This window comes from Myxine glutinosa, chromosome 5, assembly GCF_964187855.1.
Source record: "Myxine glutinosa chromosome 5, kmMyxGlut1.1, whole genome shotgun sequence".
Taxonomy (NCBI): Eukaryota; Metazoa; Chordata; class Myxini; order Myxiniformes; family Myxinidae; genus Myxine; species Myxine glutinosa.
The window spans coordinates 205,747,529-205,773,715 of NC_136265.1; the positions used below are offsets into that span (position 1 = coordinate 205,747,529).

General features: G+C 45.5%; 1 protein-coding gene across 1 annotated transcript in view; it reads right to left on the reverse strand.

Annotated features, from left to right (window-relative positions):
* The window catches only part of LOC137426465 (ras guanyl-releasing protein 3-like), a 309,201-nt gene that overhangs the window by 2,709 nt on the left and 280,305 nt on the right, over positions 1-26,187 (reverse strand). Inside the window, exons 14-15 of the mRNA XM_078779402.1 lie at positions 16,488-16,524; positions 13,056-13,205 (exon numbers count right to left, since the gene is read on the reverse strand). Of these exons, the coding sequence (XP_078635528.1) occupies positions 13,056-13,205; positions 16,488-16,524 (187 nt within the window). The remainder of the gene's footprint in view (positions 1-13,055; positions 13,206-16,487; positions 16,525-26,187) is intronic.

Consider the following 26,187-nt stretch of genomic DNA (forward strand, 5'->3'; position numbering starts at 1 on the left):
TGTAAAAACTTCTCATGACATAAAAAACCCACATTTAAGTGGATGATTATTAGCACAATCTGTAAACCTGCTGCCCTTTGTTGTTTAGCTCCTCCGTGAGCCAAGACTGACCCATGTACGGAACTAAAACTAAGAATGTTTTGTAAGACATGACCAAGAATATTGATGAGTTAAAAAAAACATTGGACAACTTAAATTATATTGTCATTACGCCAAGATAAAACGTTCCCTAAATCGACTACAAAAGGATGAGGTGTGTGTGTGTGTGTGTGTGTGTGTGTGTGTGTGTGTGTGTGTGTGTGTGTGTGTGTGTGTGTGTGTGTGTGTGTGTGTGTGTGTGTGTGTGTGTGTGATGTTTTCGTGGAGTTGTATTGGATCGAGCTTTCTTTATCTATCTATAATTCCAGTAATCTCTGTTTGTACGTTTGTACGTCTGTACGTCTGTTTGTCTGTGACCGCTGTTTCTCGACAACCACGGGTCCGATATACTTTTAACTTGCCAGGTATATTGCTGGGGACCCGAGGATGTGCCTTTTCAAGGTTTCATATTAATCGGACAATTACTTACCAAGCTATGTCCAAAAAACGATTCAACCAATCAGAGAGCAGCGAACGATCGCGTGTGCCGAACGTGGAGGACACACTCTGCCTCGGATGGCACATTTGAGAGCGTATTCATTTATTTCACGTTTGCAAACTATGTTGGCGTTAAACTATGTTTTAAAACTAATAAAACCGAATTTGCGATTCATTCGCTTTCCTGCGCGTTTGTGCACGCGATGGCGATTTCTTTACCAAACTCCGGAAGCCGTTCGCTTTGGACCAAACCATTGCATGTAAATAGAGGGGGGGGATTGTCACCGTACTCGCAAGCCGTTCGCTTTGGACCAAACCATTTCATGTAAATAGAGGGGGGGGATATAATTTTAGATATAGATATAGTACGGGCAATGCCCTAGTCTATCTATAATTCCAGTAATCTCTGTACGTTTGTACGTCTGTACGTTTGTACGTCTGTTTGTCTGTGACCGCTGTTTCTCGACAACCACGGGTCCGATATACTTTTAACTTGCCAGGTATATTGCTGGGGACCCGAGGATGTGCCTTTTCAAGGTTTCATATTAATCGGACAATTACTTACCGAGCTATGTCCAAAAAACGATTCAACCAATCAGAGAGCAGCGAACGATCGCGTGTGCCGAACGTGGAGGACACACTCTGCCTCGGATGGCACATTTGAGAGCGTATTCATTTATTTCACGTTTGCAAACTATGTTGGCGTTAAACTATGTTTTAAAACTAATAAAACCGAATTTGCGATTCATTCGCTTTCCTGCGCGTTTGTGCACGCGATGGCGATTTCTTTACCAAACTCCGGAAGCCGTTCGCTTTGGACCAAACCATTGCATGTAAATAGAGGGGGGGGGATTGTCACCGTACTCGCAAGCCGTTCGCTTTGGACCAAACCATTTCATGTAAATAGAGGGGGGGGATATAATTTTAGATATAGATATAGTACGGGCAATGCCCTAGTCTATCTATAATTCCAGTAATCTCTGTGTGTTTGTTTGTTTGTACGTTTGTTTGTCTGTGACCGCTGTTTCTCGACAACCACGGGTCCGATATACTTGCAACTTGCCAGGTATATTGCTGGGGACCCGAGGATGTGCCTTTTCAAGGTTTGAAATTAATCGGACAAGTACTTACCGAGCTATGGCGATTTAGCCGTTCGCCGTTCGCTTTGGCGTTGCGAATGGACCAAACCATTGCATGTAAATAGAGGGGGGGGTTCTGTGGTCGTTGCGAATGGACCAAACCATTCATGTAAATAGAGGGGGGGGGGGTTCTGTGGTCGTTACTGCCACGTGGTTTCAAAGTTTTTTTTTGTTGTTGTTGTTTGCACGCATGTTTTTTTGCACCCACGTACGGGCACGCCCTAGGATGTTTACACACACACACCCCTACACAAATTTTTTTTTTTTTTTTTTTTGGCAAGGAACGGGCACCCACGTACGGGCACGTCCTAGCTTATATATAGTACGGGCATGCCCTAGTAATTACAAAATAAATAACAAAAACAATTTTATAACATTGTAACAAATAATACATTACTTAATATGAATAATATTAACAACAATAATGATATTGGTATAATTTAGCAATAATAATAACAAACATAGATAATCCTCCTCCCACCGCCCTGGCCCAAGCACATCTGGGTTTGGCAAAAGGTAGGCTAATGCTCAAGCACTACAGTAGGCAGGTATGTTACAAGGCCGTGAAGACCAATGAAAATTTGGTCCAATGGGCCCACTGGTGTTTCAAACAAGCAAGTCTTTTTTCAGATGCGGCTGAGATGAAAATTCAAGAGTTCTATCAGCAATTGAATTTCACTTATGCATTGAGAGGTTAAATAATGATATATGCTGGCGTAGTTAACTGCCAAATATGTTAAGATTAATAAAAATGGTAAATTCCATATATAATCTGATGGGACACAATGGATAAAGTAGGTCTTTTACTCAAAATACACAACATGACCAAAAGTATGTGGACAACCCTTCTAATTAGGAGATTCGGCTGTTTCAGCCACACCCATTGCTGACAGGTATATATATATAATCAAGCACAAAGCCATGCAATCTCCATAGACAAACATTGGCAGTAGAATGGGCTGTACTGAAAAGCTCAGTGACTTTCAACATGGCACCGTCATAGGATGACGGTCACCTTCCTCTGTCACCGTCATAGGATTGTGTGGCCTACCACTTCACGACTGAGCTGCTGTTGCTCCTAGATGTTTCCACTTCACAATAACAGCACTTACAGTTGCCTGGGGCAGCTCTACCAGGGCATAAATTTGATGAACTGACTTTTTGGAAAGGTGGCATCCTCTGACAGTGCGACACTGAAAGTCACCGAGCTCTTCAGTACGGCCCATTCTACTGCCAATGTTTGTCTATGGAGATTGCATGGCTGTGTGCTTGATTATATAGACCTGTCAGCAATGGGTGTGGCTGAAATAGCCAAATCCACTAAATAGAAGGGGGGTCCACATACTTTTGGTCATGTAGTGTATATATCCATGTTAACTTAGCTAATCGTGGTATTTTTCCAAGTCCACTTCCAATAACAAAAGTAATAACAACATTGTCATAAGAGAATAATATTAATGTTAAAACATTACTAATACTAATAATATCCCTTCTCCTCAAGGATTTATTTTTCCTCCTTGACAAGCTCCGCGTTAACGTTTATAAATAGCTGGTCGTGCCGTTTAGTGGGGATGTAAATTTTCCCGAGTGGAAGTAAAAATATTATAAACCACAAAAACGTACGATTATCTTTTTAAACATTCGCTACTGCTGTTTAACACTAAACTGAAAGGGAGGAATCCCGACCTACTTGCGGCATTATAATATATTCCTATCACGTACCCCACGGACTAACGGACACAGGCGTAGATCTACTGTAATCTATATACCCCAGAGAGGATAATAACATGACCTTCCTGCCGCTCCCATAGGGAGTGGGTGTACTCGTGGTAAGAATGAAGCATTTATTATTTGCAAGGTTAGAGTGGGAGTAGTGAAAATGTGATGGTTTTGTTGAACTTACTGCAATGAAGCCACCCTTTTGACTTGCTGTTTTCTCACTGTAAGGTGTTAATGACATGCCAGTAAGATCATTATTCGCTGGAGTATGCAAACAAACGATGAGACAATGCTCCGAGGGAAGCAATGTGTGCACATGAAATCAGTTATAATTAATAGACAGTTCTTCACAAGGCCATTCTGCTGCAACAATCTGCTTCGTTTATGGATAATTGGAACTTTAAATGAATTTCGAGGGGATACCTGGCATATTATTTTGGGCAGGAAGCAAAATTGTTCCCGATAATAAACCTTTCTTCTGAAAGCCTTTTTTTTTTTTTTTTGACAAAATATAAATGGATAATGCATGAAATTAATTGGTATAACATTTCCGAGCTTGGTAATGATGAAAATGGATCGAAATGTTGAAACATTAGAAAGCCTTTGGGAAGAAAGACATTTTAGGATGAGGATTCATGATATGGCAAGCTGGCTGGTTATGCATGCAATTTGAGGCTGTATACTTAATATGTGCTGTATGCTTAACAATTTGAGGCTGTATACTTAATATGTGCATCCCTGGTGTTGGGCTAGCGGCTAGGGTGCCGGCTTAGGATCCTAGGATCCTGGGTTCGAATCCCAGTCGATCGCTGAATTAACGCCAGGGGGGTTGACTCAGCCTGTCATCCTTCCGAGGTCGGCTAATTGAGTACCAGTTCACTGGTAATTCCCTGTTTGTCGTTAAAAGGCGGCAATAAAGGGTTGGCGTCAGGAAGGGCATCCGGCCGTAAAACATTGCTTCAAAAAGGGGACCGAAAAACAACAACAACCACGGTTCCCGAAAAAGGCCAACCCCCGCTTTGTGGGGAAAAATGGCCTCTAAAGGTGGTTATTTATATACTTAATATGTGCGGACAGTGAATAGAGGTGTTGCTGGTTTGAGAAAATTTGAATTATAAAAAGGAATATTAGTGGAGAGGACGAGAAAGAAAAAAGAAGGTGACCTTCTCTTCACTCATTTCTTCCTCTTCTCCCACCTGAAGAACTACGTTTCTCAGTCTGTTCAATCCCTTCCTTCCCTCCAGGGCATCAAGACAGCTGTTCACTACCCTCTCAGGGCACCCCCAATCCATACCCATGATCTTTTCTACCCTAAAGAAACCTCACCAAGCCCACCCCTTCATTTTTACATCACTGTGTTTTCTCCCATCTCCTTCCTCCCTCCATTCAATTTTTTTTGTTGCGGCGCCCTTTCATGACCGGGTTTCCCTCCTCTTCTTTCAGCCCCATTTTTGTTGGGTTTGATCTTGCATTCCCCTTGTTAACTAGTCCTCCCACCCCCGGCCATGGTGTCCTCCCACAATTCCCTTTGCTTCCGTTCCTCCCCTGGCCCATTCTTCCTCCAACTGTCTCTCCGAATTGTGTCCCTTTACTCCGATGTGTCGGTGTGTCTCTAGTTGTGTTGTTGGTGTGTTTCCTCACTTTCTATTGGGTTCTTTCTGTTCTGTTCTGTCCTGTGTTCTGCCTTTCCATGAGCCTCAACTTTGTACACAAAAAACTTGTAGGGGAGTGTGCGAAGGACTGAGAGATGATAAATGAGGTTGGAATAAAAAAAAGATATAGAGGAGGAAGTGGAGTGCAGTATGGATTAGGTAAGTAAAAAATCAGCAATTTTTGCACACGTAAAAGATAGACCAACTTTTTTTTTTTTTGTATACAGAGTCGAGGCTCGTGAAAGAGCTAACATTTATCAAACAAACAAATCAAACAAACAAGCAAACAAAGTACATAAAAAGGGGAGCGGTCGACAAGATGGGGAGAGAAGCGGAGGAAGCACACAAACACAACATTTGAGAGCAGGGACATCGGGAGATGTGTGGGAGGGAGAGGGCCTGGGGGGAGGCAGGATAGGTATAAAACGCAATGACACCAAGGACTTCCAGGAAAGAAGTCAAAAGTCACCTCAAAAAAGTGGATTTGGGGTGAAATTAGCGGGGGTAGAAAAGATCAAGGTTTTGGATTGGGGAAGATAAGAGATGGTGGTGAACAGCCGTTTTAAAGACCTGGAGGGAGGAGTGGGATTGAAGAGAGTGAGGGAGTTTGTTCCAGAGGCAGGAGAAAAGAGGAATGAAGGAGTGAAGGTGAGCAGAGAGTCTTCATTTTGGCAGTTTAACCATAAGAGGGTTGCAGGCAGATCTTGTGCGACCTGTAGGAATATTTGGGGGACAGCCCAGAGAGAGCTGGGGGAGCAGGGCCGGAGAGGAGTCGGTAGAAGACGGAAAGACCACCAACCTGCCTGCGGTGAGTAAGTGAAAGGCCCTCGGAGATAGCGTCATCGCGGGAGATTCCAATGATTCTGAACGCTTTGGTTTCAACAGCGTGAAGACGAGCTAGGTGTGAGGCAGGAGCATCAGCACAGAGGGGAGAGCAGTACTCCATTGAGCTGCGGATGAAAGCCTTGTATGTGGTGAGGAGCTCAGGTGTGCCAAGGAAGGACTTCGCACGACGGAGAATGCCCAGTCGGCGACTGGCTTTGGAGGCCAACTTGGAAATGTGGTTTTCCCAGGAAAGATCATGGCAGATAGTGAGACCCAAAAGCTTGAGTGACAGAACTTCTTGGAGAGGATTATTCAGAAAGTGGCTGGGAGGGTTGTCCAGTCGGTCTTTTCGGAGAGACATCGTAAGGGTGTGAGATTTGTCAGGATTGAAAGACATGTTCCACTTGTTTGCCCAGTCTGTGATTTTGTCCAGGTCTGCAGAGAGTGAGGAGGCTGCAGACTGCCGATCTGAGGGATGAGGAATGGAGCGGCAGAGAGTGGAGTCATCAGCAAAGAGATAGAGAGGATTTTCAAGAGAGTCAGAGAGATCATTGATGAAGACCAGAAAAAGCACAGGGGCCAGAACACTGCCTTGGGGAACTCCAGCCTGAACAGGAAGAGGAGATGAGAGAAACCCATTCAGGGCCACACGTTGACTACGACTAGAGAGGATTTCCGCCAGCCATGCGTGGAGATTTCCATGGATACCAAAGGAGGAGAGTTTGGTGAGCAGAGCGGGGTGCCAGACCGTATCGAAGGCACGTGATATGTCGAGGGAGACAGCTCTAATTTCCTGTTGGCATTGAGGACCTCCATCCATTGTTGAGACAGCAGAAGCAGCATGTCCAGAGTAGAGTGACCTGGTCTGAAACCAAAAATTTGAGAGATAAAATAACAATACTAAACATTTATCTTTGACTTTGATTGCAAGCGAGAAGGAGGCATGGGAAGGGGGGGTGCTCGTAAAAAAAAAACACATGGACACTGCTAGGACTTCCAGGAATGAAGTCGGTATTTCAAAAAAGTGGATCTGGGGTGAATTAACGGGACTAGAAAAGGTCAGGTTTTGGATGGGGGAAGATAAGAGATGGTGGTGAACAGCTGTTTTAAAGACTTGGAGGGAGGAGTGGAATTGAAGAGGGTGGAAAAAAAAATAGCACGTGTCCACCATTTTCTTCTGAAAATTTTTACTTCTTTGTTGCTCTTATCTTGATTGGATGCTGCCTAGTACAAGTATGATTCCTGACCCGACTATAATCTCGGATTGGTGTTTTCACAGTCAGGCATCACATGGTAGCGTGATCCATCACGAGGATGATGGGTGACATCAACATTATGGGGCATGCCAACCACCGTGGGTACGAAGACAAGCTGACGTTTCGGGCATTAACCTTTCATCGGAGCAAAAGAGTAATGTTAACCCTGCTGTTTTCCTTCGAAGAAGGGTTAATGCCCGAAACGTCAGCTTCTCCTTGCTTCCCTCGGTGGTCAGCATTCCTTGATCAAAGTCTTGCAAGGCCAAATTATTATTTATATTATTAGGGCACATACTCTGCTACCGAATCTTTGCCTTGTCAAGAACTGTCCCTCACCATGATCTATTGATGAATGTTATATTTTACAATGAAACATTGTTGAAGTTAGTATCAAAGTTAGCTTGTAAAATAAATAAGTAACAAAGAACGTTCAGGGATTAGAGCAAGTTAATGCGCATTGATTGGGTTAATCGGAACGGAGAGCAGGATCTTTGGACATCAACGGTGATCCTTTTGTGATTTATCCCGTTTTTCAAGCTGTCGGTATCGTATGAAATTATGGAGTAAAATATATTAAATACAAAATAAGAATCATGTAAAGTCCTTTTTTTAAACATATAAAAGCCACAAAACAGATCACATGTAATTGTGCATATAATTGTTTGAAAAAGTTAAAATACAGTCAGGTGAAAAAGTAAGTACACCCCATGTAAAGTTTTGACTTTTTCAACATAATTCAACATACAGATATTTGAACTTAATTTCAACAATATTGACAGATAAAGGTGTTATAATAAAACAAATATCATGAAACATTTACATTTTGTAGTCCATTGTATAATTTAAATAAACATAAATGCAAATTTCGCATGTGGAAAAAGTAAGTACACCCTTGGCTCTAATAGGTGGTATTGCATCCTTTGTCAGAAACAACCTCAAGTAGGCGTTTCTTATAACTGTCTACCAGTCTCTGACATCGACTGGGAGAAATTTTTGCCCACTCCTCCATGCAGAATTCTTTCAGCTGTGCGATGTTTGAGGGGTTTCTTGCATGCACAGCTCTTTTCAAATCCACCCACAACATCTCAATGGGATTTAGATCCGGGCTTTGACTTGGCCATTCCAGAACCCTCCATTTCTTTCTTTTCAGCCATTCCTTGGTAGATTTACTGGTATATTTAGGGTCATTCTCATGTTGCAAGGTTGAGCTTCGATTGAGCTTGAACTTTCCGACAGATGGCCTCACATTATCCTCAAGCACCCTCTGGTACAATGAAGAATTCATAGTGGATTCTATGATGGTGAGCTGCCCAGGCCCTGATGCAGCAAAGCTGCCCCAAACCATAATATTTCCACCACCATGCTTTACAGTTGGTATCAGGATCTTGTGGTCAAATGCTGTCTTTGGTTTTCGCCAAACATGTCTTCTGGTACTGTGGCCAAATAGCTCTACCTTGACTCATCTGTCCAGAGCACATTGTTCCAGAAGTGCTGGTCTTTGCCTAGGTGTTCATTGGCAAACTTTAGTCTTGCCCTGATGTTCTTTCTGGACAGCAAAGGTTTCCTCCTGGCATACCTCCCATGTAGATCAAATTTGTGCAGCCTCTTTCTAATGGTAGACTCGTGCACTTTGACATCAACAGTGGCAAGAGCTACCTGTAGGTCCCGTGATGACATTCTGGGGTTCTTAGAGACTTCTTTCAGCATCTTGCGGTCTGCCCTCGGGCTGAACTTGCTGGGGCGGCCTGGCCTGAACAAGTTGGCAGTTGTTTGGAATCTTCTCCACTTGTAGATGATCTTCCGGACAGTCGAATGATTGATTTCAAATTGTTTGGAGATCTTTTTAAATCCCTTCCCAGACTCGTAGGCATCTATAACCTTCTTTCTGAAGGCCTCAGAGAGCTATTTTGATCTCGGCATGGTGACGCCACACACTTCAACAACAAAGAGCAAACCAAACTAAATGTCTGAGGTTTAACTAAAACAGGTTCCTCCAAGATCCTCTCTAACGATGTTCTAATCATTTGCACCTGAGCTGGTGCACCTGATTCTAATTTTAGGTATTTGAAGTAGTGATAAATGTAGGGGTGTACTTACTTTTTCCACATGCGGAATTTGCATTTATGTTTATTTAAATTATACAATGGACTACAAAATGTAAATGTTTCATGATATTTGTTATATTATATCACCTTTATCTTTCAATATTGTTGAAATGAAGATCAAATAGCTGTATGTTGAAATATGTTGAAAAAGTCAAAACTTTACATGGGGTGTACTTACTTTTTCACGTGACTGTAGGTACATAATTCAGTCAAACAAGTTTACTAAAGGAATTTTATAAGACGGAGCATTTAACAATGCAGAGCCTTGCTGGGGTATTTTTCTCGGTGACTCCTTTGACACACCAGGGGTATAATTTTTTTTTACTGAATACGAATTTGGAACACCAGCAAAGAGATCGTCTTTATGGATGGGTTAACCCACCAACCCCCCCCCCCCCCACCTCCATTTATATGATGTCTATGGTTTTCTTAAAGACAATTGGTGTATTTTACAAAGACTTGTTAAACCCACTCCCACCTGGAGCAGCACTATGCCATACGTTTTTTACATTAAGCGAATTGGTGTCCACCCATCCTGAAAACTCAGGACTATGATTTTTTTTAAAATACCAATAACCTTCCCTTGCACCCTAAATCACACAAACACACAAGCAAACACTTCTCAAATTGTTGTACACCGCTCCTTTCCTATCCCATCTCCGGGCGCTGCATGATGTCATTGCCGGGCACCGAAGGGGGCCCGGCAATGACACGCGCTGAAAGGGAGTACTCAGTTTTCACTCCGGTTTCTTTCTCGTTTTCTTTCTTGTTTGTCCGGGCGATATCTCAGCCATCCTTTGAGCTAAGAATCTGAAATTTGGGCACAATAGTGAGCACGTGTTTTGGCAAAAACACTATTTCTTGTTTTTCAATGAATTGTTCACGTGTTCAATGAGCACGTGTTCAATGAGCATTGAGCACGTGTTCAATGAAAAAAAAAAAAATCGTTAATTCAATAATTACTCAATTATTAATCGATTAAGTACTTATTTATTTCCTTTCTCATCTGGGCAATATCTCAAGCACCTTTTCGAAATAGGAAGCTGATATTTGGACACGACAATGACTGTGATTTGGCTGCAAAGGGTATTTTTCATTTATTGATTAATCAATTATTCGATTAATTATTTAATTATTCGATTAATGACTTGATTAATTACTTTTTTAAAGTTACAGATTCGGGTAAAAAGATGATGGTTTAGGTATTCTAATAGCCAATTGATTAATAATTTAATTATCTTAGCATTATTATTTATTTATTTTCACTATTAATAACTTCTTCTTTTTTTTTTTTCTCATCTGGGCAATATCTCAGGCACCATTTAAGCTAGGAAGCTATTTGGACATGACAGTGACCAAGTGATGTGGCTATAAAGAGTATTTTGGATTTATTGATTAATCAATTAATTAATTTATTATTTATTGATTAATCAATTAATGATTTATTTATTTTGATCAATGACTTATTTAATTAATCTTCATAAAGTTACATCTTAAGATGAAACACTGGTGGTTGAGGTATGCTATTAGCCAATTGATTAAGAAATTATTTTACGATTACTATTTATTGATTTTAATTATGCAATTAATTAATCAATTATTGTACACCTCTCCCTCCCAATACAGTCTCTATGTGCCACGCTGGAGGGTGTTATTTATGTATTTTGGCATGGGGGCGGTGTACTTTGAATGCATCTGTACTTGTTTTATACTATGTTAATATTGTCAAATTTGTCTGGTATCAATTCAGATTTGTTTGATATTGGAACTCTGCATGAAAACTACATTTGGAGAAAAAGTGATTTTATTTTTAGCCATGTATTGGAATGCCTATTGTGAAGTTGGGGTGCAACAGCTGTCTTAGAAGATGCAGCTCAATATAGCTCACCAGCTATGCCTTGCAGCCACGGAACCCAACCCACCCTTTTCTTGCTTTCCGCCTTTGGAAAGCTACATGACACTAACTTGCTTGGCCCAGGTGAGAGCTCAGAGTGCAATTCACCAGCATAATCTGGCATGGTAATCAGAACCACCTCTGGTGAAGTCCAGCGCAGTACCAAGTATTATTTTGCATTTTCTGCTCCTTCGCCACTGGAACAAAATAAATTGACGGAACTCAAAAGGCTATATAATGATGATTTCTGCTGACTGCACACAGCAGAATTATTTCCGTAACGAATCTGCTGTGCAGAATCACAAACATGAGCATTGCCAAGCCAGCTGAGCTGGGCCACCCTTTATCCTAGTGAGTAGGCAACAGAATATGCTGTCCTCGGGCCATGCCAGAAAACTGAACCACAATCCCCAATCTGGGAAATGCAAGATTTCTTGCATTTCAAGATCATTCAAGGCTATTAGAATACCAATCCCCAAGATTTTCAGGGTAGGTATTTCTGCTGCACAGAATTTAGTGGTGGGGTGGCTTGGGTGGTACGCTACAGTTCCGCTGTTCCCCACCTTGCCCCAGCACATCAGCGGGGCAATGGCTCATCATGCCATTTGTATCTGGACTGCCACTGTGCCATAAATTCACAGTACCTTCTTGTAAAGTCCCTACAATCTTCCATGTCTTTCACCTGCACTCTGTGGTTTAAAGGTTTAGAGTGCACCACTCGTATGTACTAAAACATCATAACTATCGGGGACGTCTCTTTGTGGTCGTGGTACCCCACTCCCCCAACACAAGTCGGGTGAGAAATTTTCCCCATTCTTCCCTGCACGGATTCGTCAGGGCAACGTAGGCACAGTCAGCGTGCCGATCGGTCCCCGGCCCTATCCCTCTCTCCCTATCTCTATCTCTCTCTCTCCCTATCTCTATCTCTCTCTGTCTCTCTGTCTCTCTGTCTCTCTGTCTCTCTCTCTGTCTGTCATTGGCCCCGACTTCATGAAGGTGGGGGTACACCATCCTAGATGTGGGGCATCTCTGAGTCGCTCCTGGGAAATCAATCACAGCTATCTCCTTGCCGTGGGCTTTTTCAAGAGAACTGTCCGGGGCTATACAACAACAACTAAAACTATATTATTTTGTTTAAAGATCAGTTTATATCTGTCCTACCATGGGTAAAACGTCATACATTTTCTTGAGCAGATATTTTCTGTTTATACTCGACAAAATTTCAAAACAAAATCGAAACCGATCTTTGATAAATCGGCTTTTATCAACATTTGGGGGTTGTTGTATTTAACCATTTAAAGTGAGATTCCCCACTTCTCCACGTATAGGCATTTATTCTCCATGAACGTATCATTACTTTAAAACAAGACCTCGTAAGAGACTTTCCCTGAAAAAAAACCCTTGTATTTGTGATTGTTTAGCAAGCAGTCATAGATTTATTTATTTATTTTCTATTCAAATCTAGTCTTAGCAATAGTGTGACCATTTATGATCCAGACTCTCACAAATCCAAATTAAAAACAGGAACAATGAAATACTACTCATATCTCAAATTATGAGGAATTGAGATTAAGCACCCTCTCTCTTTAGGAAACACGTTTTTAGGCCAGCAACTAAACCTATTCCCAGATTGGAATGATGTGGAGTGGGATTTGAACCAGCTCCGAAGTGGTGATTAAAGAATCTTGATACTGAGCACACACATGACCAAAAATGGTGACCAAACATCCATGATAAAGCAGAAAAAGGTGTGTAATTATGCGATAGTAAAGTGAAACAGCTTTGCTTGGAGTGAAATCACATGTTTCTGTGTTAAAAGAAGCAAAAGCGAGAATCACTGGATGCGCATAAGCTCAGGAGAACCTACCGTGATGTTGCGCAATACGTACCATTGTTGGGTGTATTCAGGCCTGGCGTGCCTGGTGGTGATGTGTAGGAGGAGAGTAGAGGGAGAGATTCATTTGGAAGGCTTTTGCTTCGTTTCTTGCATTCGGACCGGAGCAATTCTCTGCATTGCTTATGGCAGATCACACCGCATTCTGCGAGTAGGCACATGGCAGTGGAATGTTCAAGAAAACACTGTTAACTTTACAAAAAAAATAAACTAAAATAACGAGAACGACACTCGGTAGAGAGCGTACCTATGCCAGGCTGAACAGTTTACAGTGTGTATCCCATTGATAGGCTGGATCTGCATCAGACCTGAACTAAAGTCTAATCAGCTTGGACTTGTCACTCACCCAACTCATCCACTAAGTTGTGTCAGAAGTCATTCATAACTTTTTGAAATATGATGCTATATATCGTTTTTGCCATATCACTCAATGGTGAGGAATCACTTGAAAAACATTCTCTGATCTGGACTCAAATCTTTACCAAAATTGAATAAATTCTTTCTTATCCACCATAGGCCACCATAGGCATAGGCCACCTAACCTGTCCACCATAGGCATAGTTTGACTTCACTATTTGGGGTGGGGGGGGGGGGGGGTGGAGGGCTTAATACTGTTACGTGTATGGGGGTAGGTATTGAAATACCATAGAGGTAGAATTGTATAGAGTAGCGTGCTCCGTATGCCGTGAAGTCACCTCAATATATTTAAGTTAGGACCGCATGTCCATGTAAGCGTTATGTGTCTCTATGCGAGGGGTGGAGCTATGCTAATTAGTTAGGGCCTATGGATAAATTCCCAGAGTGTAAATGCCCTTGTGATTTTTCCCTTCATTCTTATAAATCACACTCGGCTAGCCATGCGACCGGCCCATGATTAAAATAACATTATCGCCAACAGTACACAGACACTACGACACCACCCAGCCGAAACTTCTCGATGGGCGCCAAGTGTGACCGCGAGGCCACGCCCCGAAGGGCGATTGGTTGGGACGATTCGACCGCGCTCGGTGATTGGAGCACGGGTAATGTCAGAGAGAATGTTCGAGATAGTCGGAGCAAAAAGGGAAAGCACCATCATTTTCTCTCTCTCTTGGTTCGGGCTCTGTGTATGAGCAGTTGCATTCGCTCTCTTTCTGTCCCTGGCTGGTTACAGGCGATCGTATTCACGCGCTCTCTGTTCTTGGCTGCGTGGACGGCGGACCCATTTTGCTCTCTCTACCTGTGCCCTCGATGGAGGCGGCTGTGCGTGGAGCGGTGCGCGCTAGTAAAAACGAGTGGTGGAGCCCGGTGGATCACGACGATTGGAGGAGGAGGGAGTTTGGCCGTCGCTCCGTGGGTCAGTGGCTACTACGGGCGCGACTGCGCGCCATCTTGTGTGGTTCCCACGTGGTGGTTCCACGACTGGTCAAGGACGCCAGGTGGAGTATCGGCCAACGTACCACACCACAGTTTATCTTTATTTTGTCATTCCCTGTGTCTGTATATGAGTCCGTGTGGAGGATCCCTCATTTAGGAATTAGGTTTTACCTTACCTTTCATTTTTGTTATCCTGTCATTTATCTTCATGAAACCATTATTTGTTGCATTTCATTTGTTGTATTGTTGATTTGCTTGTCTTGTATGTTTATTTGTTGTGGGGATCGGATAACCCCCCATGTGCAGTCCGTCCGTACAAGTAAGGACCTCGCTACCCTCCACCACCCCCACGCGTGCAAAAGATACCGCCATAGTTGGGTATACACCTCGGAGTTAAAGCTCGTTTGGTCATCTGTCGCCTCGAGGTCTTCACTACAGGGTAGACGTGACAATATTAACAAGCATTCTGAGTATTGCGCTGCAATACATGTCCCCTACCGGCAGTCTGTCGTCCGGAAAACTTTTGGGGAAATTACCAAAGTTCAAAGTGCCATAACTTTGTCAAAAATGATCGAAACGTCGTGAAGTTCGAACTTGATCTGTAACTTATAATGAGGAAACCATGTACCAAGTTTGAAATCATTAGCTTTAAGAGTTTAGAAAAAAAGTCCGGAAAACTGTTCTTTGCGTGACGGACTGACAGACGGACAGACTGACAGACGGAGGGACGGAGTGCAAACCTATAGTCCCCTCCGGTGTACACCGGTCGGGGACTAATAAAGGAGATAGTAATATTACAGGGTGAACAAGCATTCTAAGTATTGCGCTGCAATACATGTCCCCTACCGGCAGTCTGTCGTCCAGAAAACTGTTGGGGAAATTACCAAAGTTCAAAGTGCAATAACTTTGTCAAAAATGATCGAAACGTCGTCAAGTTCGAACTTGATCTGCAACTTATCATGAGCAAACCATGTGCCAAGTTTGAAATCATTAGCATTAAGAGTTTAGAAAAAAAGTCCGGAAAACTGTTCTTTGCGTGACGGACTGACAGACGAACAGACTGACAGACGGAGGGACGGAGTGCAAACCTATAGTCCCCTCCGGTGTACACCGGTAGGGGACTAATAATGGGTAGGTAGGTCTGACTTCCAAAATTACCGTTTGTTAGTGTAGTTACAGTGTAGGTGAAATCACAAATACAGTTTACGTTCATTATTGTCACTAACGTTTAAATACGGGATGTTTTTATCTTAATTGTAAACTAATGAAAAAAATTAAGGTGGGGGCATTGCCCCCCACCCCCTGCTCCTCCCAAACTCCGTCAGTGCTGTCCACCAGGTTTCGCTCAAATACGTCATCAAATTTCTGAGATTTTGTGCTATATACCATTTTTCGCAATATCACTCAATCGTGAATAATTACTTTAAAATAAATTCTCTGATCCAGATCCGGATTCGAATCTTCACCAAAATTGAATCAATTCGTCCTTGTCACACACCTAACCCGTCCACCAAGTTTTATCCAAATATGTCCACAATTTTTTGAAATATGCTACATATCGGTTTTAACCGCATCACTCAATGGAGAAGAATTACTTTTAAAAATTATCTGATCCGGATCCAGATTCGAATCTTCACCACAATTGAATCTATTATTCCTTGTCACACACCTAACCTGTCCACAAATTTCGTCCAAATACGTCCACAACTTTTTGAGATATTTTGTTTACAAACAGACAAATACACAAACAGACAGGGGTGAAAACATAACCTCCTTCCACCTTCGGTGGCGGAAGTAAAAATACATTCTTGGAGCCAACACTCATTTCCTTATCCCTACTGCCTCGCACTCAGGACCAGTCGGACTCGTAAATATAATACTTTCAATGAGGGAAAACAATGGAAGAACTACTGAGTAAGTAGAAAAGTTCACTTTCCAGCTATTTTATGCATTAAAAGTAAAAGTTACACTGTATTATATATACCGGTGTTGTTTCAATAACCTGAATGTAAAGGGGCAGTAGGGATGATAAGATGACTTGCACACCTGATGCTCAGGCTGGGTTTCTCACCTTTACATTTTAAGCCTTGTTTGAGGAGACTCCACATCTGCAAAGGATAAATAAATATGCAAATTAACACCTCCATAAATCCACTAAGGCAGTTTATTTAGTTCTTTTATTTTTTTATTTGATACTCCCATGAATGAATTCATGGGTCATATTGACCCGACATGATTTTTAGCTTCGCTACAACATTGTTATAACAACGTTTTTATGCATGACCTTTCATATATGCTTCAAATAAAGGGTAATACATATTCCTGTGTGTGTGGTTTATTTATTTCCCCTTCAGGATCCTAATCCTAACCCTAACAACTCTAACAGCTAACCCTAACACCCCACCAACTACAACTAACCCTAACAGCTGGGGGTTGTTATGTAGCCTGCCAACCATGTGTAAAAATAAACATTTCCTGCGATGTTGAATGAAAGAATAAAAAACACACACAGAAACATATATTAGCCTTTATTTAAAGCATATATCCCAGCTAACACAACAACGTTGGGCCAACACTTCATTCCAACGTTTGTCTAACCTCGGTCCAAGATTGGGCCAGCCGCCCTTCCAATGTCTACCCACCGTTGGTCAGCCGGGAAAAAAATGACGTTGGCCAAACGTTGGTTTTTGACATTGGGCCAACGTTGATTTTTGACGTTGGGCCAACGTTGATTTTTGACGTTGGGCCAACGTTGATTTTTGACGTTGGGCCAACGTTGTTGTGTTAGCTGGGATGAAAGGTCAAGCATAAAAACGTTGTTGTAACAATGTTATAGCGAAACAAAAATATTGTCGGGTCAATATGACCCATGAACGCATTTAAGTTAATACTGGACCCGAGCCACAACCCGCTTGTATATACAAGACGAGAGGACTGCCGAAAAGAGGTTTGCCTATTTCACGTGCTGCTCACGTACATGTTGCGGCCCCATACTTTGCGTATATGTTGTATGGCCCGTGTACCCTGGTGTTTCCATTTTTGTCCACTATACTGTATGTAAGTATGTTTACACAAATATAATAAACAAATAAAGTGTTTGAATTTGAACCTGGGATCCCAGCTCAGTTGAGAGTGGCAAACATGTCAATAAGTATCAAGTGAGATGTAGGAGTACTAACCCAAAGTGGGGTCTGTTTCTCCCTCAGTGTGCAGCCATCAGTGTGGGAATCGAGCCAACAACAGTGACGGAAATGCAACGTGACTTAACACAACCACCAATCCATTAATTGTGTGTGAATGAGTAAAGATTACTGACTGAATGCATCTGCTCAGTAAAAAAAAGCATGTTGTGTTGAGTAATGGGTGTACCGTGACATAGAGCAGGATGAAAGTTTGTTTTATTGTACGACGGAGAGTCAAAACTTTTTTTCCCATGAATATGTGGTGCAGCACCAGTGAAACAGGGCAAATATGTTCGTCCTTATTCTATGTGGTTTCCAACCACTGTCACATACACTTCACAGCAGTGAATGAATTTCCTGATGCCTTCGGAATACAAGTCATTTTTTGCTTGACTTTCTTTTAGAAAAGGGAAAAACCTTTTGAGCCCAATATGTAATCGTTTGAAATACTCGTAAAAACGCTTGGGGTCATTCTTTTGAAGTTTTGTGAACATGGAACAATCATATAATTATTTATATGACTATTGGGCCCGTTGGTCCGTTGGATCAAATTTTCATTGGTCTTCACGGTCTTGTAACATACCTGCCTGCTTTACTGCTCGAGCATTAGCTTGCCTTTCACCAAGCCCTGTTGTACTTCGACCAGGGCAAAGATTACACGTTCGTTATTATTATTGCCAAATGATACGACCATAATTATTGTTGTTAATATTATTAGTATTAGCAGAGTACCCACCATATGAGCGACCTTGTTCTTGGTATGCAACACGTTCTTCTGACACATAACTTTATTTGGGCAGTGTATAGGCAACTGACAGCTGCCTCAATCGCTACCGCAAATATATTTTAAAAAAATAACCTGGGTTATGTGCATGAAGGGGAAAAAAAGGCCCACTGCTTATAATTCAAAACACCTCGCTGCACTGGAAATCAAGGAGACAAGATACTCCCAAACATCAGCAAGGTCATGGAATCCATCATTGCTTCCGATATTAAATCCTTCCTCTTCTCCAATGGCTTCATATCTGATCATCAATTTGGATTCAGACCAGGTCACTCTACTCTGGACATGCTGCTTCTGCTGCTCAACAATGGATGGAGGTCCTCAACGCCAAACAGGAAATCAGAGCTGTCTCCCTCGACATATCACGTGCCTTCGATACGGTCTGGAACCCCCTGCTCACCAAACTCTCCTCGTATGGTATCCATGGAAACCTCCACGCATAGCATGTGGAGTTCCTCTCTGGTCGTAGTCAACGTGTGGCCCTGAATAGATTTCTCTCATCTCCCCTTCCTGTTCAGGCTGGAGTTCCCCAAGGCAGGGTTCTGGGCCCTGTGCTTTTTCTGGTCTTCATCAATGATCTCTCCGACTCTCTGGAATATCCTCTATCTCTTTGCTGATGACTCCACCCTCTGCTGCTCCATTCCTCATCCCTCAGATCGGCAGTCTGCAGCCTCCTCACTCTCTGCACACCTGGACAAAATCACAAACTGGTCAAACAAGTGGAACATGTCTTTCAATCCTGACAAATCTCACACTCTCACTTTGTCTCTCCGAAAAGACCGTCTGGACAACCCTCCCATCTATTTTCTCCACAATCCTCTCAAAGAAGTTCTGCCACTCAAGCTTTTGGGTCTCGCTATCTGCCATGATCTTTCCTGGGAAAACCACATTTCCAAGCTGGCCTCCAAAGCCAGTCGCCGACTGGGTTTCGTCCATTGTGTTACGGATCCCGGATTTAGAGGAGTTACTATTCATGTCATTGCTTATTAATCTTTATTCTATTAAAGGTTGTTGTGGTTAAAGGGTTAAGAGAGGCTCCGGATAAGAGGAGACCGGAAACGGGATAGTGAACCGGAAGAAGAAAAAGACACGAGGTCCGGGAGAAGCGGCGATCTTTTTCTTCCTCGCCCAGCTCCGACGCGAGCGGTGTCTATATTGAGCAGCGTGGGGAACGCTGCGTTTGAAAGCCCGTCTGGCGAGAGGAGTTACCTGCGCGGGGTAATTACCGGTTACGCGTCAAGTTGCCGTGGGTTCGTGCACGGAACCAAGCGTCCGGCACAGTTCGCCTCAACATCTACAAGGACGCGTACGGGTCACACCTTGGGCCTCGCGTGCTTTGCGAGCCGCGCCTTGCTTTGCCCGCTTTGCTTTGCAAGGAGGTGTGCGCTGCAGCAGCTGTTCCCGGTACGCGACGTGCACGTTTGGAGCACGTCAGCCAGGGGTTCGTTCAACCGCCCGGGTGCGGAGAAGTCGACCTTCACCTTGGTCTGGAGGGGCCCAGATACATTGTGAGGGACAGTGACCATTGAGGGGTTGTGAGTGGGGAAAGGGGGGAAATATATGAGATGGCCATCTTAGTAATATTGGTGATTGATTGTTGATGGTTGTTGATTGATTGGGGAATATATTATTGAGTAATCCGGATCCTTGGTTAGGGGTTTCTTATTGACTTGAATTATTGTGTCTTTCATATTGATTGCGCTACGAAAGCGTATAAATCAGAGATCTTTCTGGCGGGGTCCTCCCACGGTCCGGGGGGGTCACCAAGACCAGGTAGTTACCGGGAGGACCACGTAACAATTGTGCAAAGTCCTTTCTGGGCACCTCTGAGCTCCTCACCATTTACATAGCTTTCATCCGCAGCTCAATGGAAAACTGCTCTCCCCTCTGGGCTGGTGCTCCTGCCTCACACCTAGCTCGGCTTCACGCTGTTGAACCCAAAGCGTTCAGAATCATTGGAATCTCCCGTGATGATGCTGATTCTGAGGGCCTTTCAATCGCTCACTGCAGGCAGATGAGTGGACTTTCTGTCTTCTACCGAATCCTCTCCGGCCTAGCTACGCCTGCTCTGTCTGTGCTCTGTCCCCCAAATATTCCTTCAAGGCACACAAGATCTGCCAGAAACCCTCTACTGGTGAAACTACCAAAATCAAGACTCTCCGCTTGTAGTGAAATCGTATCCGTACTGAACCCGGGTGGGGATGCTCGCTGCTCGCTGTCATTGTTGTCCCCACTAGGGGCGTGACTATAAGACCCGTTGCCGTGTCAGTGCTCCGAGACTTCTCCCTTGTGACATGTTACATCGGTAGCCTCGTTAATGGTACGCCTTTATAGAATATCTAGCTTGCTTGCATTGACTGATATGAATGGCTTTATGAGATGTCGCATCGTATGCTTATTGTGTATTTCTACTTACAGGAATGATGTGATGATCTAAATGCAATTAAACCAAACCGTTGGACTAAAAGTTGTGCGGACCTGAATGGTTTTCCACAACACTTAATTGCATTTATGATCTGCTGACATGGCTGGCCACAAGACGTTGACGGTGTCCATTTTCAGCGCCGACCCGCAAGCCACGGACGGAGGCTTGCAACTCAAGCACTGGCTCAAGCAGCTGGAGCATCTCTTTAATGAGCCTGATACCGCTCCGACGCCTGCCGCGAAGCTAGCAATGTTACACTCAAAAATCGACTACCGGGTCTACCACTCGGTCGCTCAATGCACGACGTATGATCTTACCGTCGCGGAGCTCAAGCGGCTTTATATAAAAGAAAAAAGCCCTGTGTATGCGCGTTATTTGCTGCAGACGCGACGGCAGCAACCCAACGAGCCTATGGATCATTACGCCCAGGAGCTCCGGCAGCTCATGCTGGACAGCGCCCAGCCACGGACTCCCGAGCAGGCTAATGATGTTCGACTTTTAGATGCCTTCATAGCAGGGGTCTCCTCTCAGGAACTACGTCTCAAACTCTTGGAGAAGACCGACCTGACCTTCGCTACGGCGGTTGAGCAAGCGACGGTGTATACTGAAGCGCGGATGCAATCGAACGCCTATGATCGCACGCGCCTTTTGGCGGGCACCTCACTACACGCCCGGCCGGAGAGGACCACTGACGAGGACGTGGATCCGCCTGCTGAACTCCGGGATGCTCCGGAGGATGACCCTACCCTGACAGCTGCCGTTACGACCAGCAGACCCAAGGCCTTGCGCGGGGCCGCATGTTTTTTTTGTGGAGGGCCTCGTCATGCCCGAGTCGTGTGTCCGGCACGTGACGCTATTTGCCATTTGTGCTCGCTAAAGGGACATTACGCGAAAGTTTGCAAGAAATCGGCACGCGGCTCGCGGCCCTTCGACACGCGCAGCCGCGGTCGCGCAGGCGCGGCAACCTTGAACGGGCTTGTAGCAGAACCCACGAGCCCAGCGCCTTACCCGTCTTCGAAGGGGAGGGCCCCTCGCTGCGGCCCGCTGGGCGCTCAGACAACCTTGACTGGCGCCACCGGAAAGCCACCACCGTCTCATTCTCCATCGGGGACAAAGGCCGCGTCCTTGGCCAAACCTCGAGCCACGCAAGGGAAGAAACAGCTTTCGAATACTACGGAAGCCTCTTGTCAAAGCGACCAAACGAAAAAGGCGATTTCGAATACTACTACGGACGCCTTTTGTCAAAGCGACCAAACGAAAAAGGCGATTTCGAATACTACGGAAGCCTTTTGTCAAAGCGACCAAACGAAAAAGGCGATTTCGGCTACAACGGAAGCCTTTATCTGCCAGGAGTGTCAAAAGGCGATGTCAAATACTACTGAGGCCTTTTCTCATCGGATTTTGAATCGCGAAACACCGGAATGCTGGGGAAAGTCCTCTGATGACGATAATGGATTTCCCATGGTCAACGCAGACTCCGGCCACGATCGCAAACCTGCAGCTGGTGTAGGATCCACCCGCGAGGCTGGTCCGACCCATTCGGGGGGCTCAGTCCCGCTCCCAGCTGCCTCGTCTGGCCTGGCTCAAGCCCTTATTCCCCTTATGGTTGAGGGCCATTGTGTTCAGGCCTTGGTGGACACCGGATCTACGGATAGTTTTATCGACCAGCGACTTGTGCTCAGGCATGGATGGCGGATCGGGCGGTCTACACGACGGATCTTCATGGCATCCCAGGGACTCCGGCTTAGCACAAAAGGGGAATGCCGATTGAAACTAGTGCTAAAGGGACGGGTTTTCCCTGATGTACACCTTATGGTTTTACCCGCATTATGTGCTGATATTCTGCTAGGACACGATTTTCTTAAGCTGCATGGACGTCTGGTAATGGAGTTCGGTGGGCCTGACACTCTTGTTGTGGGGGCGGACGACGCGCTAACGGTGTGCGCCCTAGCGCAAATGGACGTCCGTCCGCTTTCGCTGTTCCCCAATCTAACCTCCGACTGTACCCCTGTCGCGGTAAAATCGAGACGCTACTCCCGCGCGGACATGCAATTCATTGCGGACGAAACGACACAGCTCTTGAAAGACGGCATCATAGAACCTAGTAGGTCACCGTGGCGTGCTCAGGTCTTAGTGGTGCGCAGTGAGGCCCACCGCAAACGCATGGTAATCGACTATTCCCAAACGATTAACCGCTTTACACAGCTGGATGCCTACCCCCTTCCGGGGATGGACGCGCTAGTGCAACAGGTGTCCCAGTATTCGGTCTATAGTACTCTCGATCTCCGTAGTGCGTACCACCAGATCCCTATCTCTAGGGCGGATCGTATCTATACCGCTTTCGAGTCGGGGCAGCGGTTGTACCAATTTACACGATTGCCCTTTGGGGTGACGAACGGGGTCGCTTGTTTCCAGAGGGCCATGGATGACCTCGTTGCGCGGGAGCACTTAACCGATGTTTTCGTCTACCTCGATAACCTTACGGTTTGTGGATATGACCAAGGGCACCATGACGCTAATCTGAAGCGCTTCCTTGAGGTCGCGCAACGGTATCACTTAACTATGAACGAGGATAAGTGCCGATACTCCCTACGCACCATAGATCTTCTGGGGTACACCGTGACCCATGGCTCTGTCTCTCCGGATAAGGAACGTCTGCGACCTTTGCTCGACATGGCCCCTCCCTGCGATCGGGCTTCCCTGAAACGCGCCCTTGGGCTGTTCGCCCATTACTCCAAATGGGTGCAAAATTTCTCCGCGAAACTTCGCCCCCTTGTGGCCTGCGACACCTTTCCCCTGAGTTCGGCCGCATTGACGGCCTTTGAAGGACTTAAGACCGACATCGCCCGAGCCGCCGTAGCAACCATTGACGAGAGCGGCTCGTTCGTCCTCGAAAGTGACGCCTCGGATCAGGCCATCGCGGCGACCCTCTCCCAAGGGGGACGTCCCGTGGCTTTCTTTTCACGGACTCTTACCTCCGCTGAGCGGCGGCACTCGTCCGTTGAAAAGGAAGCGTATGCGATCGTCGAGTCTATTCGGCGATGGCGCCCGTACCTACTCGGGCGGAGCTTCCAAATCATCACGGACCAGCAAAGCGTTGCGTTCATGTACGACACCTTACACGCCCAGCGCATTAAGAACGAGAAAATCACTCGCTGGCGTATCGAACTCGCCGACTTCTGTTACACCATCAAATATCGCCCAGGGAAGGATAACCAGGCCGCCGATGCCTTATCGCGCCCCACTACATGTGCTGGTATCACCTCGTTGGAGGGCCTACGGGTGCTGCATGCTACTGCGGGCCATCCCGGCGTAACGCGTTTCGCTCATTTCGTGCGGAGTGGGAATCTCCCTTACTCGATTGACGATATCCGCCGTATCTGTCGCGACTGCGCTATCTGCGCGGAAATCAAACCGCGTTTCTATAACCCCCCTATGGGGACTCTGGTGAAGGCTACACGCCCGTGGGAACGCTTGGCGATGGATTTCAAGGGCCCTTTGCCGGTGTCGAGCGGCTCTCGCTATCTGCTCACTATCGTTGATGAGTACTCACGATTCCCCTTTGCTTATATGTGCGCGGACATGACTGCTGCCACGGTGATGCGTTGCTTACAGAACTTGTTCTCAATGTTCGGTTACCCGGCCTATGTCCATACCGACCGGGGTGCAGTCTTCTTGTCTCAGGAGGTGCGCGGCTATCTGCTCCAAAACAACGTTGCGTCTAGTTACACCACGCCGTATAGACCCCAGGCTAATGGGCAGATCGAACGCTTCAACGGGATTATCTGGAGGGCCGTCATGCTCCATCTCCGGACCCACGGCCGGGGCCTCGATAAATGGGCTTGGTCGCTACCTGCGGCGTTGAACTCAATCCGGGCACTCCTGAGTACGGCAACTAACCAAACTCCCCACGAGCGTCTTTTCCACCACCCCAGGAGCTCGGGGTGTATACGGTCTTTGCCCAGTTGGCTCGCTGGGCCCGGGCCGGCCTACCTTAAACGGGCAGTTCGCGCGAGCAAGTACGACCCCCTTGTGGACAAAGTGCAGATTCTCCAGGCTAATCCTGAGCATGCTCGTGTGATGACGTCTGATGGTCGTGAGACTACTGTCTCCGTTCGTCATCTTGCCCCTTGCGGGGTCGACGACCTTAGTAGGGAATCGGACGAACCAGTCGAACCCGTCTATGAGACTATGACCTCTCCCGACGCTCCCATCGCCGACAGTCCACCGACCCTCCCCCCGTCGAGACTGCCCGGGTCCGACGACTTGGCGTTACCCCCTTCATCACCCGACCCTGTTGACGCCTCTGACACCGGGGATACAGGGTTACGAGACGCCGTACCCGGGGAATTTCGAACGCGTGCTGGCAGAGAAATTCGCCGCCCGGCCCGCTACGGTTGGGCCGACTAATACTCCGCGCCCATGCTGACGCTCACTCGCTTTTAGCCACGCGGCCGTATAATTCTGACGGGGGGGGTGAATGTAGTGAAATCGTATCCGTACTGAACCCGGGTGGGGATGCTCGCTGCTCGCTGTCATTGTTGTCCCCACTAGGGGCGTGACTATAAGACCCGTTGCCGTGTCAGTGCTCCGAGACTTCTCCCTTGTGACATGTTACATCGGTAGCCTCGTTAATGGTACGCCTTTATAGAATATCTAGCTTGCTTGCATTGACTGATATGAATGGCTTTATGAGATGTCGCATCGTATGCTTATTGTGTATTTCTACTTACAGGAATGATGTGATGATCTAAATGCAATTAAACCAAACCGTTGGACTAAAAGTTGTGCGGACCTGAATGGTTTTCCACAACACCGCTCACCTTCACTCTTTCATTCCTCTTTTTTCCCGCCTCTGGATCAAACTCCCATACTCTCTTCAATCCCGCTCCTCCCTCCAGGTCTTTCAAACACCTGTTCACCGCCATCTCTTATCTTCCCCCATCCAAAACCTTGATCTTTTCTACCCCATTTCTACCCCAAAACCTTTTCTACCCCATTAAAACACCCCACCTCCTTCAATCTCTGACTTCATTCCTGAAATTCCTAGTAGTGTTCATTTGCTTTATACCGTGTACCCCTTCCCTCCCCCCCCCCCCCCCCCCCAGCCCTCTCCCTTCCACAGATCAAGTTCCTGTTCTCTACTGTTGTTGTGTTTGTATGCTTTCCTCTCTCTCCCCCTCTTGTCTCCTGTTCTATTCATTGTATGTTTTATATGTCTTTGCATGTTTTCATGTTCAATGTGTTGGCTCTTACACGAGCCTCGATTCTGTATCCAAAAAATAAAAAGATTACTGTACTGTAAAGGGTGGGACTTGCAATACCCTCTCCCACCTGGAGGCAGCGCTGCATGATACACATTTACATGGAGAAATTTCAT